At 45.5% G+C, this 14,828-nt stretch overlaps 1 protein-coding gene across 3 annotated transcripts in view; it reads right to left on the bottom strand.

Moving 5' to 3' along the window:
- KAZN (kazrin, periplakin interacting protein) overlaps positions 1-14,828 on the bottom strand; it is a 247,524-nt gene that overhangs the window by 43,289 nt on the left and 189,407 nt on the right. For all 3 annotated transcript variants that reach the window (XM_055001008.1, XM_055001009.1, XM_055001010.1), the window contains exon 2: positions 5,017-5,208. In XM_055001008.1, coding sequence (XP_054856983.1) covers positions 5,017-5,208 — 192 coding nt within the window. The remainder of the gene's footprint in view (positions 1-5,016; positions 5,209-14,828) is intronic.

The raw sequence follows: 14,828 nt of genomic DNA, 5'->3' as shown, positions 1-14,828 counted from the left end.
ATAGAAAATGATGGGAAACGTAAAAAAAAAAAGATTCAATTCACACTGGAGACCAACTATATTAAAATGGAGATTTTGGGGTTAAGACAACAGAGTAGAAAACTCTGAAATGGTCCCAGTTTTTATCCAAGTGGTTTACACATAGATCTTTCCACATTTCCTCCAAATCCAAAAAGAATCCCCCCCCCATCCAAGAGTAAGGCACGTACAAACACTCGATCACATTCTTTGAACGGCTGTAAACACACTTTCAAAAACCTCACCCCAAATCCCTTTTGATAAACCTCAAAGGTGGCAGACTAAGCCTGTATTTGCATCCAGGCAACTATGAAATAAACTCTTCTTCGGCAGATCTCTGGAGTTTAAGGGGCTCAGGGAAAGTGGCATATCAGCAGGTTTTCCCCCTTTTCTTTTTCAAGTCTGGAAGCTTTTAATATGAAAATATTCATCAAAGGATGCGACAGCACTGGCCGGGTGTTTCCAATCTCCAAGTGAGAATTAACATCTGTTACGAACAACTCGGCCAGCGCTGAGCGCGTGTCAGGGACGGAAAGTCACGCAAAAGAGAAGCGCCGTCAGAGCTTCTGAAGCGTAGCCAAAAAGCACATCCAGACACAGCAGCCAAACAGTTCTGGTGCCAATCAACACAGTCCTCTGGGCCTAAGAGCCACTTCACCTGTCTTTTGTGCACACTCGATTGCGCCAGGGCTGGCTCTATCATAAGAGAACCTGAGGTGGTTCCCTCAGACAGAATTTGCTTGGCTGTCACCCCCACCTGGGAGTCAGAGGAGGTAATCTTATTTTTTCCCCCAGGCCTTTTTTAACAGCAGTCTGACAAGCTCCCCCTCTTCCCCCAGCTAGTTGCTGAACTACTGCAAGATTGTATTGTCGAAGGCTTTCACGGCCGGAGAACGATGGTTGTTGTGGGTTTTCCGGGCTGTATTGCCGTGGTCTTGGCACTGTAGTTCCTGACGTTTCGCCAGCAGCTGTGGCTGGCAGCACCAAAGACTTTTTTTCTGGGAAAAGAGGTGGTGGAACTCAGTGGGCTGCCCTTGGAGAAAATGGTCACACGGTTGGTGGCCCCGCCCCCTGATCTCCAGACAGAGGGGAGTTTAGATTGCCCTCCACGCCACTGAGCAATCTCAACTCCCCTCTGTCTGGAGATCAGGGGGCGGGGCCACCAGCCATGTGACCATTTTCAAGAGGTTCCGGAACTCCGTTCCACCGCGTTCCCACTGAAAAAAAGCCCTGGTTCTTTTGAGAGTTTAGCAACCATTTTCTGGTTGTCTGCTGCCAGGGCAAAGCTGGTTGATTTCGACTTCTCTCTCTTTCAAATAATCCCTTGTGAGAAAGTCATCTCACGAGAGTTCAGGAAAGTTGCTTGCTGTGTTATTTTTAAGGCAAACTGAGGTAGTGAAGAAGCAATGATAGACTTCCTCTGAGGGGAGGTGGCTGCCACCACTACCACTTCATGTGGCAAAACATTTGTATCTCTTTCACTGAATGTCCAATCTGTTGTTCATTATTGTACTTTGTTCCGTGAATGCCCTACGTATTGATTATATTGCATTTTCACTTCCACTGTAATCCGTCTTGGATTTTGGTGAGAAAGGTGGACTATAACAACAACAACAACAACAACAACCACCACCACCAACAACAACAACAACAACAACAACACCTTATGTTGACACTGAGTTGTATGACCAGCAGCAAATGGCGATTCCTGAACTGATCTACCCCCAGCTTGAGTAATTTATTTTCTTAAGTATGGTTTTCCTGCCCCCACTCCCCAAATTTATCATGCATCAGTGGGGGGTGGGAAGGAAAGATAAATACACATAATGAATATACCACATACTTTTTAGGAACTGGATTTTATGCTGTTTGTAATTAATTGGATTTTATGTTGACTGCATTCTTGATCTTCTACTCTGTAGGTTTTTTCTTGTGTTTATATTTTAATGGTTTTCCATTGACTGCTAGAAAACCTGTTCTGCTACGGCTAGCCACGCTGTCTTTGCAAGGAAAACCAGTGAACCTACTGGATCTGAAATGAGAACTTTCTCCTTTATTTGTTCTCTAAATTAACAGTCCATCTTTAGGACACGGTACAGATTCCAATTTGGAATATCCCACAGAAAAACACTGAGAAGGGTGGGGTGGAGGGGACAGATACAACAAACACCATTATAAACATTAAAAGCTTTTTAAAACTGCACCTGCCCCAATGCAACTCACATAGACAACGTCTTCCATGAGATCCCTAGAGCTTTTAATGGGGTATAAACTATGTATCTTTTGGGTGGAGAGGAGTATCTGGAGTTATCTATGGTTGGTTTTAAATTATAAGGTTTTTAATTGTAACTTGTAAGCTCCCTTGTAATATAGTTTATAAATATTTTAATATAGAGACAATGTTCTGGAGAATGTTCAGGGGCTGAAGATGACACATTTGTTTACAACTTGGCTGTAAGAATGGAGCAATTCAGACTCAATCTCTGCCCTCTCTCAATTCCTCTAATCCCCAAACTAAGCCTGAATGTCGTAGACGTGCACTCTAGTACATCTGATGAAGTGAGCTCCAACGAGAGCTCCTACTGAAGCAAATGTTATTAGTCTTTAAGATTTGTGGAAACCCTGAACTGTGTGTTGTGGCAGCTGTACTCTTCTGTGAGGAAGACATTTTGTTTATCTGGGGTATTTATTCATTGCCACTCAAAAGAGATGCTCAAGAAGGCTTACAAAGAGGAATTGATAAACATGAAAATCAATTAAGAGACATAAAAACAATTAACGATTAATGCAATGGCAAGATTAAAAAACAGCAATATCCTTGCAGTACAGTAGCACCTACTAAATACAAAAAAGTAAAATCAATACAAAATCACAGTCAAGCCGATCCATTAAAAGCAGACCAATATTATCGACAGCAGCAGAATAATTAAAATCACAGCGAAGCAATTCCAGGAATCAATCAAAACATCATCAGCCAGTGCCATAAAATCACTTCAAGCAAAGTAATGAAACCATTAAAGCATTCCTATGCAGAAGTTGACCGCTGCATCTCTGCATGATTTACTGTTCTTGCCTCTGCTCCTTCTCTTAAGTCTAATAAAAATTACTGGGGAACATGTAACTTTGCTAGGCTTCTTCACAAATGTGTCACTCAGTCACTCCCTAATGCTAAATTACCCACTCTCCTAAGTGGATGCCAGCTGCTTCTCTGTATCAGTCACTGCTCCTTCCCATCAAGAGGCACAGGAACAGTGACTCACAAAGAAATGCGGGTTAAGTCCAGGTAATCCCCTCTGCGATCTTACATGATCTTTTCAAGTGTCAGAGTGAAATCCCCTCTACAATCAGAGGTTTAGAAACCTTGTACTAATTTTTTTGCATTGCAGAATAATATGGAATGCCTTGCAGTCTTCAGAACATAAAAAAGTATATATGAAACTCCGATCTGTGGTTAAATTTAAAAAAGGATCCAGGGCAGAACACATTAGGTAAAGGTAGTCCCCTGTGCAAGCACCGAGTCATTACTGACCCATGGGGGGATGTTGCAACACGACATTTTCTTAGCAGACTTTTTATGGGGTGGTTTGCCATTGCTTTCCCCCGTCATCTACACTTTACCCCCAGGAAACTGGGTACTCATTTTACCAACATTGGAAGGATGGAAGGCTGAGTCAACCTTGAGCCAGTTATCTGAACCTGGCTTCCACCAGGATCAAACTCAGGTTGTGAGCAGAGCTTGGACTGCAGTACTGCACCTTACCACTCTGCGCCACAGGGCTCTTCTCAGAACACATTACAGGCTGAATAATATGGAACACGCCAGACTTCATGGACAAGGAACTGGTAATTCTGAGTTTTTCTTCATCCTTTAGAAACTGCCTTCTTGGTACTGGATTGTATCACCTATTTCTCCCAGCATTGCATCAACCTGCTTGCAAGATACACGATGCCTTTTTATCTTTGACATCTAAAGGCATTTGAAGGCAGCTCTCCATAACTTTTGCAACACAACCTGATGAATGAAACCTTCACGTAGTATGCTGGGGGATTGGATTCTATATTTACAGCTTTTCTGTGCCAGCACGAGCCATGGAAATAGCTTCTCTCGGCTGGTGATTCGGATAGATGGACTGTCAGAGTTTAGCACAGGGAACAACTGATTAATATCTCCTATTTATTAACAGAGAACCCCCCTGTTCTTTTCCGTACCTGCAAAGCCACACAGCAGCATGTGGGATGTTTGCCGTGAGGCAGGCCTACCCAGCAATGGAGGGCAAGGTTGCTGCCGTCAGCCGCGTTGCAATTAGGATCTTTTTCATCAACGTACACATGAGAACCTATGATTCCATCTGCAGAATCTTCTCAGTGTGATAACGAATTACAAACTGAAGACAGTGTGGGAGGGATTTCTCATAAAAGCAGAACTCAAAAGTCTCCCAATCCAAACGATCAGCAACAGATTCAAGACAGACAATAGAATGCTCTCCTTTACCCATCACATAACGTACGGAATTCGCTGTTACAAGACGGGGTGGTGACCACCAGCTTTTAGATGGCTTTTATAAAGGACAAATGGGAGACCCATAAAAAATCCACAGAAATATCCAATTCTCGCTTCTTTTGGTGACCTTGACGCAGCCAAGAAGCGGCTCCCTTTGAAGTGGCCAAAGGAGAACTGGGTTGAAAAAGTGCATCATACAGTGCTTGCAACCCCAGAACCCAATTCCTCTTCCCTTTGTGGGCCTTTCATTGGTGATGAGGGTAAGTGAGGTCGAGGGCAGTGAAAACAGTATACTTTGGCAATAAGGGCAGACAATCCCTGAAAGAAGGGGGTTAGCACCCACAAAAATGCACCAATTCAGGCAACCAAGCTTGGAACAACTCTAACGACGGCTTACAGAGGCACCCTATGTACAAAACATCCCCACGGAGATGGGGATCGGTGCCCGTGTTCATTGCAAGAGAAAAGCAAGCAGAGAAGGAAAGTCCAGCTCTCACCTTGAAGGGCTTCTTTGGCTCTTGCTAGCTCCTGTTCCTTCTGCGCCAGCTGGACTTTGAGCTCGGTGGCGGAGAGGATCTCGGTCGATTTGCTGCCGTGCGTCTCCTCCAGGTCTTTCGTTAGCATTTCCTTCATTTGCCGGAGCAAGTGAACCTCCTCCTGCAGCTGGGACACCTCTTCTCGGAGAAGCACTGGGAGGAAAAGAGAAGACAATGTGAGGAAGTGAGCAGCCGACCGTTTTGGGCTCAGGAATGTCTTCCGGCACTCAGAGTTCGCAATGAAGAACTCAACGATTATTTAAGGAATCGTCGTAATCAGCAATCGAGTCCTTCCCTGCATGTGGGAACAACTGGGATATTATTCCAAATGTAAGAAACTATATTTGGACTGGCAGAAAACATCCCTCGAGAACGTATTCTTTTTTAAAATTTTATTTATTTATTTAAACTATAAACAATAAATATAAAAGATAAAAAAATCTTTAAAAACCTACACTAACAATACATATAGACTTGAAGTAACAAGACAAACAGCTAATAATAATAAAAGAAAAGTACAGTTTAGAAAGAAAGAAAAAGAAAAGGACAAAAATTAAACTACAAATTGAGTTCCGATATATATCATTTTCAAAGTCTCGCTTATTCTATGTTAAACATAAGAGCCCTCTTTTTTTCTATTGTTCATGATTCTTAATCCATAAATCCAGATATCATCGCATCGTTATTATCTATTTCATGTAAAAAGTCTATAAACAGCTTCCATTCAGCCAAAAATGTAGACAATGTCTTTTCTCTAATCAGGGAAGTAAGTTTTGCCATTGACGCAAATTCCAAAACTTTTATCCACCATTCATTGCAATATTAGAGTTTTCTATTTTTCCTTGTGAATGTATTCATGTTGAAAGCAAGCAAGCAATTTTCATATCATCTAAAATGATCTAGATAGATGCACACTGCACTGTCCAAGTGCTTCAAAGAATAACATATGTGTGGGAGAGCAGGTCTCTTACCCAAGAAACTTTTGAGTGCTCCGCCATCATTTCGGTAACTACTTCAACACCATCAATAAAATGATTCATTCTATTTTGCAGATGGGAAAACTGAGGCCCCAAGAGTAGACGGCTTCCTGGCTCGCAGCTCAGCCTCTTAATCAGTTCAACAGTATCTCCAGTGTCCTCCCCGCCCCACCCCTGGGCATGGCTAATGAAAGAGGCACTAACATTTTGCTCAGAGGAAAAAGATTTGTTAGCTGTGTGTACACTTTACACACGTTCTGGGGTGAAGGATTGTGTTTGCTGGCCCCGTCCATGCAATATCTGCAGGGAGCCCTTTCAGCGCATAAACATTCACAGCATTGGTTCGGTGGGTGTGATCGATATTGTTGCAGAAAATGAGCATGCTTGTATTAAAGCTGGGCTCGCTGCAGATGTTTGGCTGCACTTGCTGATGTCTGGAGTTCGGTCCAGTTGGCGCAGTGCCACATCCCCCTACGCATGGAGAGCGCATGTGCCTTTGAACATGACTAAAGTCATCCTCCAGGAACCATTTACAAAACTGCCCCGCTTTTCAAAAGCTTGAGACGGGCTGCTTGTAATGTGGCACCTTTTGGGCAGGAACTCTGCCATGGGTGGCTTGTCACACATCATAAATATTGCTTATGTGCTGGTGTGAGCATACAGGCACCCAAAGTGTGTGTGTGTGTGTGAGAGAGAGAGAGAGAGAGAGAGAGACAGAGACAGAGACAGAGAGACAGAGACAGAGACCCTGTACACAAAAAGACAGGGTGGAAAAGGATTTGCTTTTCGGGCAGATAATGGAATTCCAGACACAAGGGTGTGGAATGTAGTTTCTGAAGCTTTATCACAGCAGGCTGGGGAATAAAAGCCAGCACATTGTTTTAAAAAGGAATGTGGCAGGCAGGGAGAATCATTTCCCCCTTAACCTACAAGGGATGAAACGCTCTCAGCCATCCAATAACAAAAATAATAACAATAATTATATGTAAGAGTTGTGGGGAACTGTGGTGGGGAGAGGGGTATAAATGACTACAAAACTACCTCTCTTCCATCCCAAATCAAATTTTCCCCTCCAGGATATTCTGAAGGGCCTGAACAGGCCAATTTCCTCAGCTCCCTCTGTGTTCCCTTTCTCACTTTAACTGACCCTCCTTGTCTTTCAAAGGTCAGGGCAGCTTCCAAATGTAATGAACGACATAATATTAAAACTACAAAAAATGTAACACAATAAAACAAAGAATGGCAGAGACTGGAAAGCACAAAAATAGTATTCCCAGCTGGCTTTGGGGCTAGAAACTAAAAGGAAAGCTTGCTGATATACAGCCAGACGAAACTCAGTCGGCAGCACATTTGGGGCTGTAACAGATAAGGCCCTGCTCTTTATTTAGGCAATTAATTACTTAATTTACTTCATTTCTACCCCATCTTTCCCCATGGAGGCTTATATTGCTCCTCTCTCCTATGTTTTATCCTCACAACAACCCTGAGAAGTAGTTAGGCTGACAGTGTGTAAATGGTCCAAGGTCGCCCCCCCCTCCCCGCCATGGCAGAGCGGGGATTCAAACCTGGGACTCCCAGATTCTACTCTAACCACATTAGTTCTTCCCTGCAACTGACAGTTTCTTTTCTAGATGAGGCAGACAGTAGGGCCACCCCTGTTCAACTTAGAGCCAAGCTACAAGTGACGCCTTACACAGGTTGGACACTTGTCAGCTTCCCTCAAGTTTTGATGGGAAATGTAGGCATCCTGGTCTTGCAGCTGTAATGGAGAGCCAAGCTGTAAAACCAGGATGCCTATATTTCCCATCAAAACTTGAGGGAAGCTGACAAGTGTCCAACCTGTGTAAGGCGTCACTTGTAGCTTCGCTCTTAGGAAGGTAGGTAAGGACATTCAAAGAGGAGAAGGAATGGTATGGCTGAAGCAGAGCAATAAGGGGAGGAGGGTTCCCTCTCTCAGGTTTCGGGGCCCTCTGTGAGAGGACTCTTTATCTATCTGTAGCATTGGCCAAAGCAGAGGTCGTCAGTTGGACACGACAGAAAGCAAGGCAGGTTAAGTTAGCAACCGCCAATGGACAGACCTGTAAATAGTTTGCCGCAAACGCAGGGAAAGTTTCCTTTTGCACAGCCCGTTGCGCTAACTTCTCCACCACGGTGGTTCTCATTTGGTTAGGGCAAGTCACGGGCACTGTTATTTTTCAGGATTTCAGTTCCTTCCCCAGTTAGTTAAACCCCTGAGTTTGCCTTCAGGGCACACGCTGAAGCAGAGCCAGAGTGGTGTAAAGGTAGAGTGTTGGACTAGGATTTGGGAGACCCAGGTTCGAATCTCCACTTGGCCATGGAAGCTTGCTGGGTGAATTTGGGCCAGTCACATTGTCTCAGCCTAGCCTACCTGAGTTGCTGTGGCACAGTGGTTAAGTGGTTTGGCTGTGAATCACCACTCTACTGGTTCGAATCCCACTACTGCCAGGAATTCAGTAGGTGGCCTTGGGAAAGTCACTCCTCGCAGCCCAGCTCCCCAGCTGTATTGTAGGGATAAGAACAACATTGACTTTGTTCACTCCTCTGAGCGGGGCACTAATCTGTCTAGAACAGAGATATATAAGCACAGTTATTATTACAGGAGCTGCTGAAGCATAGTAGTTAAGTGGTTGGGTTGCGAATCAGCACACTGCTGGTTGGAATCCCACTACTGCCACAAACTCAGCAGGTGGCCTTGGGTAAGCCACTCCTCTCAGCCCCAGCTCCCCAGCTGTATTGAGGGGATAATAACACTAACTTGTTCACTGCTCTGGGTGGGGCACTAATCTGTCTAGAAGAGCGGTATATAAGCGCAGTTAATATTACTATTATCTCACAGGGTTGCTATGAGGATACAATGGAGGCGGGTCCTCGTTGGGGGTAAAGGTGGGGAGTATAAATGAAGTAAATAAAACATGCATACTCATGGACGCTAAGGTGCCTTGTCACGCCATACCGAGTCTGCTTCGCACCCTAAGGGGTATATTGTGAGTTACTGATGGCATATTATATACAACCCTATTGGGATTCTTTTGCATGTTCTTGGCTTTTCAATCAGTGGAGGTCATCTAGAAGGCCGCATTTAGCTGGGAAAATTGAGCCTTCAGCAATGTGTAAGGGAGGGAGAGCTCAAGGAATGACCCCTGGGCTGAGAACTGGGGGCCCACAAGCAAGTCCCCATTTCATTTGTGACACGCTAGAGGCTATGGGATCTTAAAAACATCTGCAGCGTCCAAATGCCGTGCACAAGGCTTGCTGGACGGGGACCAGTGCGTTTCCTGGGCTTTTATGCTGCAGGAAGGATAATCTACATACTCGGCAAACTTGTTTTGCAAAACAACTGCAGCAAACTGGACCTTTTCAGAATGTGCCGCACAGCAGGAGGGCACCGCTTAAGAAAGAGAGGAGCTGCCCTTCCCAGTGCCGATACAAGGCCTGAATAGAACAGGAGATGCACAATAAAGGTCAGCCAGAATGGAAACACAAAGGGGGGGGGGGGGAGAAGGTTGCTTTGAACGTATATTTTTTTTAAAAAAGAAGCAGCAATATCTAAGAAGTGGGAGAAAGGAAGATTGCAGGTAATTTCCTTTATGACTTTGAGAGGGAAAAAAGCCAGCTTTGGCTGCCAGGAAACAACAGGTTTTGCCGTAATTGTTTCCTACAAGTTTGATCAGGAGCCATGTAGACAAGCCAAGTCAGGTGAGGCACACCTAAGACGGAGAAAGAATCATTCTGTACACCTTCTCTTCCACTCAGCTCGATAAAAATGCCCGGACAACTATTTTGGCTTTAAAGACAACTGGTGTCTGTAGTCCTTGGGAGGTTGTGAGGTCAAATAATCTTGCCTCTGCCACAGCCTCACTATTTAGCCTCAGTCATGCCTCTCTCCCTGTGAGCCTCAGCCTCCCTTCCCGACAATATGGGGTTATTAATACAGGCCAGTCTTACAGGGTTGCTTCATGTGAACTATTTTGAACACCAGACGTGCCATACAAACGCACAGGATCACGATTCTCGATACTGGAGAGGATGCACAAATGGGAATGTCCCTAGCAAGAGCCTTTTGATCAGAGACATGTCAAACTTGAAAGCCTGCACCATCCTAGAGCAACTTTGGAAGACAGACAAGTTTTAATGCTTTGTAGTCCCAATCAAGCGCACCCCGAGGCGCATTCCAGAGACTCCAAGGAAATGAGCACCTTTGCTAGCTGTTCAGCTCGGAGCAAGTGATAAGCATCTTGCGCACACCCAGGAGCACTGGGGCTTGACATTTCTTCTCTCATGCTGACTGCTGTGCTCACAGCAAGTGCACACAGCAAGGTGCAAACAAATTGGCCATTGCTTGTTAGTGAGGGAGGAAGGGAGGGAAGGAGGGAGGAGCAATCAACTGCAATGCATGATCCCAAAAGGAGGCCCCAGAATCCCATGGAATCAGAAGCAAAGGTCATTCTAGACCAGTGAACCACCTGGGAAGCTTACAAAGTGGCAGCTCTCTTGCTGTTCAAACCCCAGCGTAAGCAGATGAAGCTTCTGTTTAGCCAATGGGACTAACAGTTTTGTCTCCTTCAATTTCTCAGTCCCTCTAACAGAATCATTTAAGCCAGTGATCATCACATCTTGTGGCAGTGAGTTCCATAAATTAATAATCTGTTGCATGGAGAAATACTCTTCACGACAACAACATTTGATTTATAAACTGCCCTTCAAGACAACTTAACGTCCACTCAGAGCAGTTTACAAAGTGTTGTTATCCTCACAACAATCACCCTGTGAGGTGGGTGGGGTTTAGAGAGCTCCTGAGAGCTGTGACTGACCCAAGGTCATCCCACTGGCTTCAAGTGGAGGAGTGGGGAATCAAACCTGGCTCTCCAGATTAGAGTCCTGCCGCTCTTAACCGCTACAACAAACTGGCTCTACCTTTGCCTGCCTGAATGTACAGGACAGAAAGGCTAAGTCTGAATTTTAGTGGTTGAGTTAATGGGCTATGGACAAGCAAGAGAAAAAAATCAGCCTTGATCACATTCCCTACGAATGTCGGGACATGATTCCTAGATTGTGTGTTGTTTCACTGGCTCCCATTGCCAATGCCCATTTGAGCTGTTAGTATAATCAAGCGCTCTCCCTCTCATTCCATGTTGCACTGTGAGCTGCACCCTCACAGCAACAGAAGATGGAGAGAGTCACTTGATGGCGTAGACAACACCGTGACACTTCCCTCTCTGGAAAAGTGATGTTTGCCCTCACTGATGATGGTACACAGCCACTTCTGATTGGCTGCCCAGTAGCGTAACATCATCTCGTGGTACGTGGTCTTTGTTTTGATTAGTGTGGGAGAAAACAAAATGGCGGCAGGGAGAAAGATCATCCAGAATGCAAATAGCACACAAAAAAACATTGGGGGCAATTTCATCCGCTCCCACCTTGTTCCCCCCCATTTTTTTGTGTGGGTAATACTTCAGTCTTCATGGCAACCCTAACTGGGATGCCATCTGGTAGAGATAAAACTGCTGAATAAGACATTACTGTGTCACAAGTCCCAAATGGCTTTGCTCACTCTTTTCCTCACCAGCACCCTCACCTCAGACACCAAATGACATTAAACGCATAAGTGCCTCAGGTCAATGCCTTCTAGAAGAATTTTTCTAGAAAATAAAACTGTGGGTTGCATGCCAGTTGCCTGAAGCTGCCATCTAGGGGGCTAGTTTAGGGGCAGTCCAAGATCATCATCACCATCACCATCAACAATAACAACAACAACAACAACATCCCGCCCTCCCCACAAGCAAGCTCAGGGTGGGTCACAACAGAAGACAAAATATACAAGATAAAATCACAATCAATTAACACAGTTTTCTAATAAAACACCTGCTCACCGTATAAAAACCATATAGCATCTGACGGAGGTGGAGGTTTGGCTTAACCATGCGTGGTTGCTCATATATGGGTGTAGATGGTCAATACCCCCTACAGACATAGAGGAGACCGGGAGAGAGGCCCATTTGGTGGAAACCCTGATGGCCTCAACCATACGCCTGGCGGAACATCTCCATCTTACAGGCCCGTCTGAAGGAGACAAGATCTTGGCGGGCCCGGGTATCCTCAGACAAAGAGTTCCACCAGATCAGGGCCAGGATCGAAAAGGCCCTGGCCCTGGTTGAGGCCAATCGAGCCTCACTGGGGCCAGGGACCACCAGTAGGTGCTTCCCAGCTGATGGGAGTGAGAACAGGAGAAAATGAAATGTTTAATCCTTTTCTCTCTCCCCCTCACTCCCCGCCTGCTCCTTCCAGTAGCATCAAATGGAAGTGGATCCTTTAATCTCACCAAAATCTAATTACAGCCAGAGAAAACTATAAACAAAGATGTGCCAAACAGGTACATGGCGGAGCCAACCCGCCCCTTCCCTAAAGGCATGGGCGGGGAAAAGGAAGGGGATGAACACAGCTTTGAAAGTATTGCTAAGGGTACAAAACGCTCAGGTAGGCCAGATTCTGAGCACAGCGTCGAACAGGGAAAGCAGACAAAGAGAAGCCACCCAATGAAGTCAATGGGCAAGAGATTCAGGACACAATGAATCATTAAGCCTGCGGAACTCATGGCCACAAGAGACAGCGAAGGCAACTAGCTTACATGACTTTACAAGAGGATGAGAAAAAATTCAAGCTACAGCAGACTATTGATGGCTAATAGCCAAGATGGCCAAAAGGGACCTCTAAATTCAGAGCCAGTGTTTGGACGCCTCTGTGATCTCCTTTGGGCTTCCTGGGGCATTTGGTTGGTCTGACTGAACAGAATTCCTCTGACGTTCTTGATACGGGACAAGCATTAGGTCTGTACTGTACGAACTTCATTGGCTGTCAATTTGTTTCTGGCTGGAATTTAAAATGCTGGGGCTGATCCTAACCCTTCAATCCTTAACAGCCCTAAAGGGACTGAACCTGAAGTGCCATCTCTGCTCGGGACCCGCTACGGATGACTTAACTCAGCAAGCTTAGCTCTATGACGTAAGACTGGCAGACAGAAGAGGAAGAGGCTTTGTGGGCGCCCTGAAACTGCGGAACATCTGCCACCTGAAACCCTCCTATCCCTTTCCATTTTCTAAGGTTGCCAGCTTTGGGTTGGGAAATTCCTGGAGATTTTGGGGGGGGGGGTGTGGACCTTAGAGACAGTGTAATTGGGGAGCTTAGCGTGGTATAATGCCACAGAGTCTGCCCTCTAAAGATGCCACTTTCTCCAGGGGAACTGATCTCTGTTGAATAACTCCAGATCTCCAACCACCACCTGGAGGCTGGCAACCCTGGGTGGAGGGTAAAGATCCTCTTGTCGGCCTGTTATCTAAAGTTGATGGGCTTTTACAATGATTTTATGCTGAGTTTATATTGATTTAGTATGTTTTTATCCTGCCCTTCTTCCAAGGAGCTCATGGTGGCGTACAAGATTTCCCCTTCCTCTCCTCCATTTAAGTCTCACAACAGCCCTGTGAGGTAGGTCAGGTTGAGAAAGCATACTACTGAAGTGGCTCAAAGTCACCTCAGTGAGCTTCACAGCTGAGTGGGGTTTTTATTATTTATTGATTTTATTTGACTTGTATCCTGCCCTCCCCACGAATGGGCTCAGGGCGGCTCACATCATCATTAAAAAACAATAAATTAATTGTCAACTTTAAAAACAGATTTAAAAACTTATATTAAAATGCTCCTGCGCCATTATACATAGGCTACTTTGGATACTAATAAAAGACCTGCATAAGTCATCGCTGTGGGTAGAATGCAGAGCCGAGGGCAGTCATAGAAGAGGCAGTGATCTTAGGGCCAAGCTACACATGACGAATGACACTTGAACAGCAAGTGTATTTCTCCCTGTTCACTTGCCCTCCAATCAATCCACTTGCCGTTCAAGTGTCATTCGTCATGTGTAGCTTGGCCCTTAGATAGGATAAGAGGGGACACCCACTGGTCCTCAACCAAAGGCCTGGCGGATCATCTCCATTTTACAGGCCCTGCGGAACTGTAATAGGTCCTACAGGGCCCGGATCTCCAGCGGGAGAGTGTTCCACCAGGCTGGGGCCAGGGCAGATAAAGCCCTGGCCCTGGTGGAGGCCAGCCAGATGTCCCTCGGGCTGGGGACCACCAGGAGTTGCTTGTCTGCAGAGCGTAGCGCCCTGCAAGGGACATGATGGATCATCTCCATTTTACAGGCCCTGCGGAACTGTAATAGGTCCTACAGGGCCCGGATCTCCAGCGGGAGAGTGTTCCACCAGGCTGGGGCCAGGGCAGATAAAGCCCTGGCCCTGGTGGAGGCCAGCCAGATGTCCCTCGGGCTGGGAACCACCAGGAGTTGCTTGTCTGCAGAGCGTAGCGCCCTGCAAGGGACATGATGGGAAAGGTGGTCCCACAGGGAATTCGGGAGAGGTGGTCCCGCAGGGAATTCAGCTTTCCCCCGTTTTAGGATAACATGCTAACCACCACAACTACACTGGGTATTTACTTACCCAAAATTACAGGCTGCTTTTCAACACAATTCAAAGCAGCTTACAAAATTGAGAACAAGAAAAACAATGAAACAAAAGAACAAAGATTACACAACATCATACCAATTCTGTGCTGTCAGGCTGTAATTATACCAATCGGATGCTATTTTTTTCCAGTCATATTTTGTTTTAGTTTTTCAAACATAATTTTATGGTTGTTATCAAAGGACATTTCTTGTGAGCTAGCTCTAGTGCATTTATCAAGGCGTAGAAAAGTTATATATATACAGGGCTTTTTTTCAGCAGGAAC

Source organism: Eublepharis macularius, chromosome 17, assembly GCF_028583425.1.
Source record: "Eublepharis macularius isolate TG4126 chromosome 17, MPM_Emac_v1.0, whole genome shotgun sequence".
Lineage (NCBI taxonomy): Eukaryota > Metazoa > Chordata > Lepidosauria > Squamata > Eublepharidae > Eublepharis > Eublepharis macularius.
The sequence above is the reverse complement of the archived record's forward strand: the minus strand, read 5'-3'. Positions and strand labels throughout refer to the sequence as shown.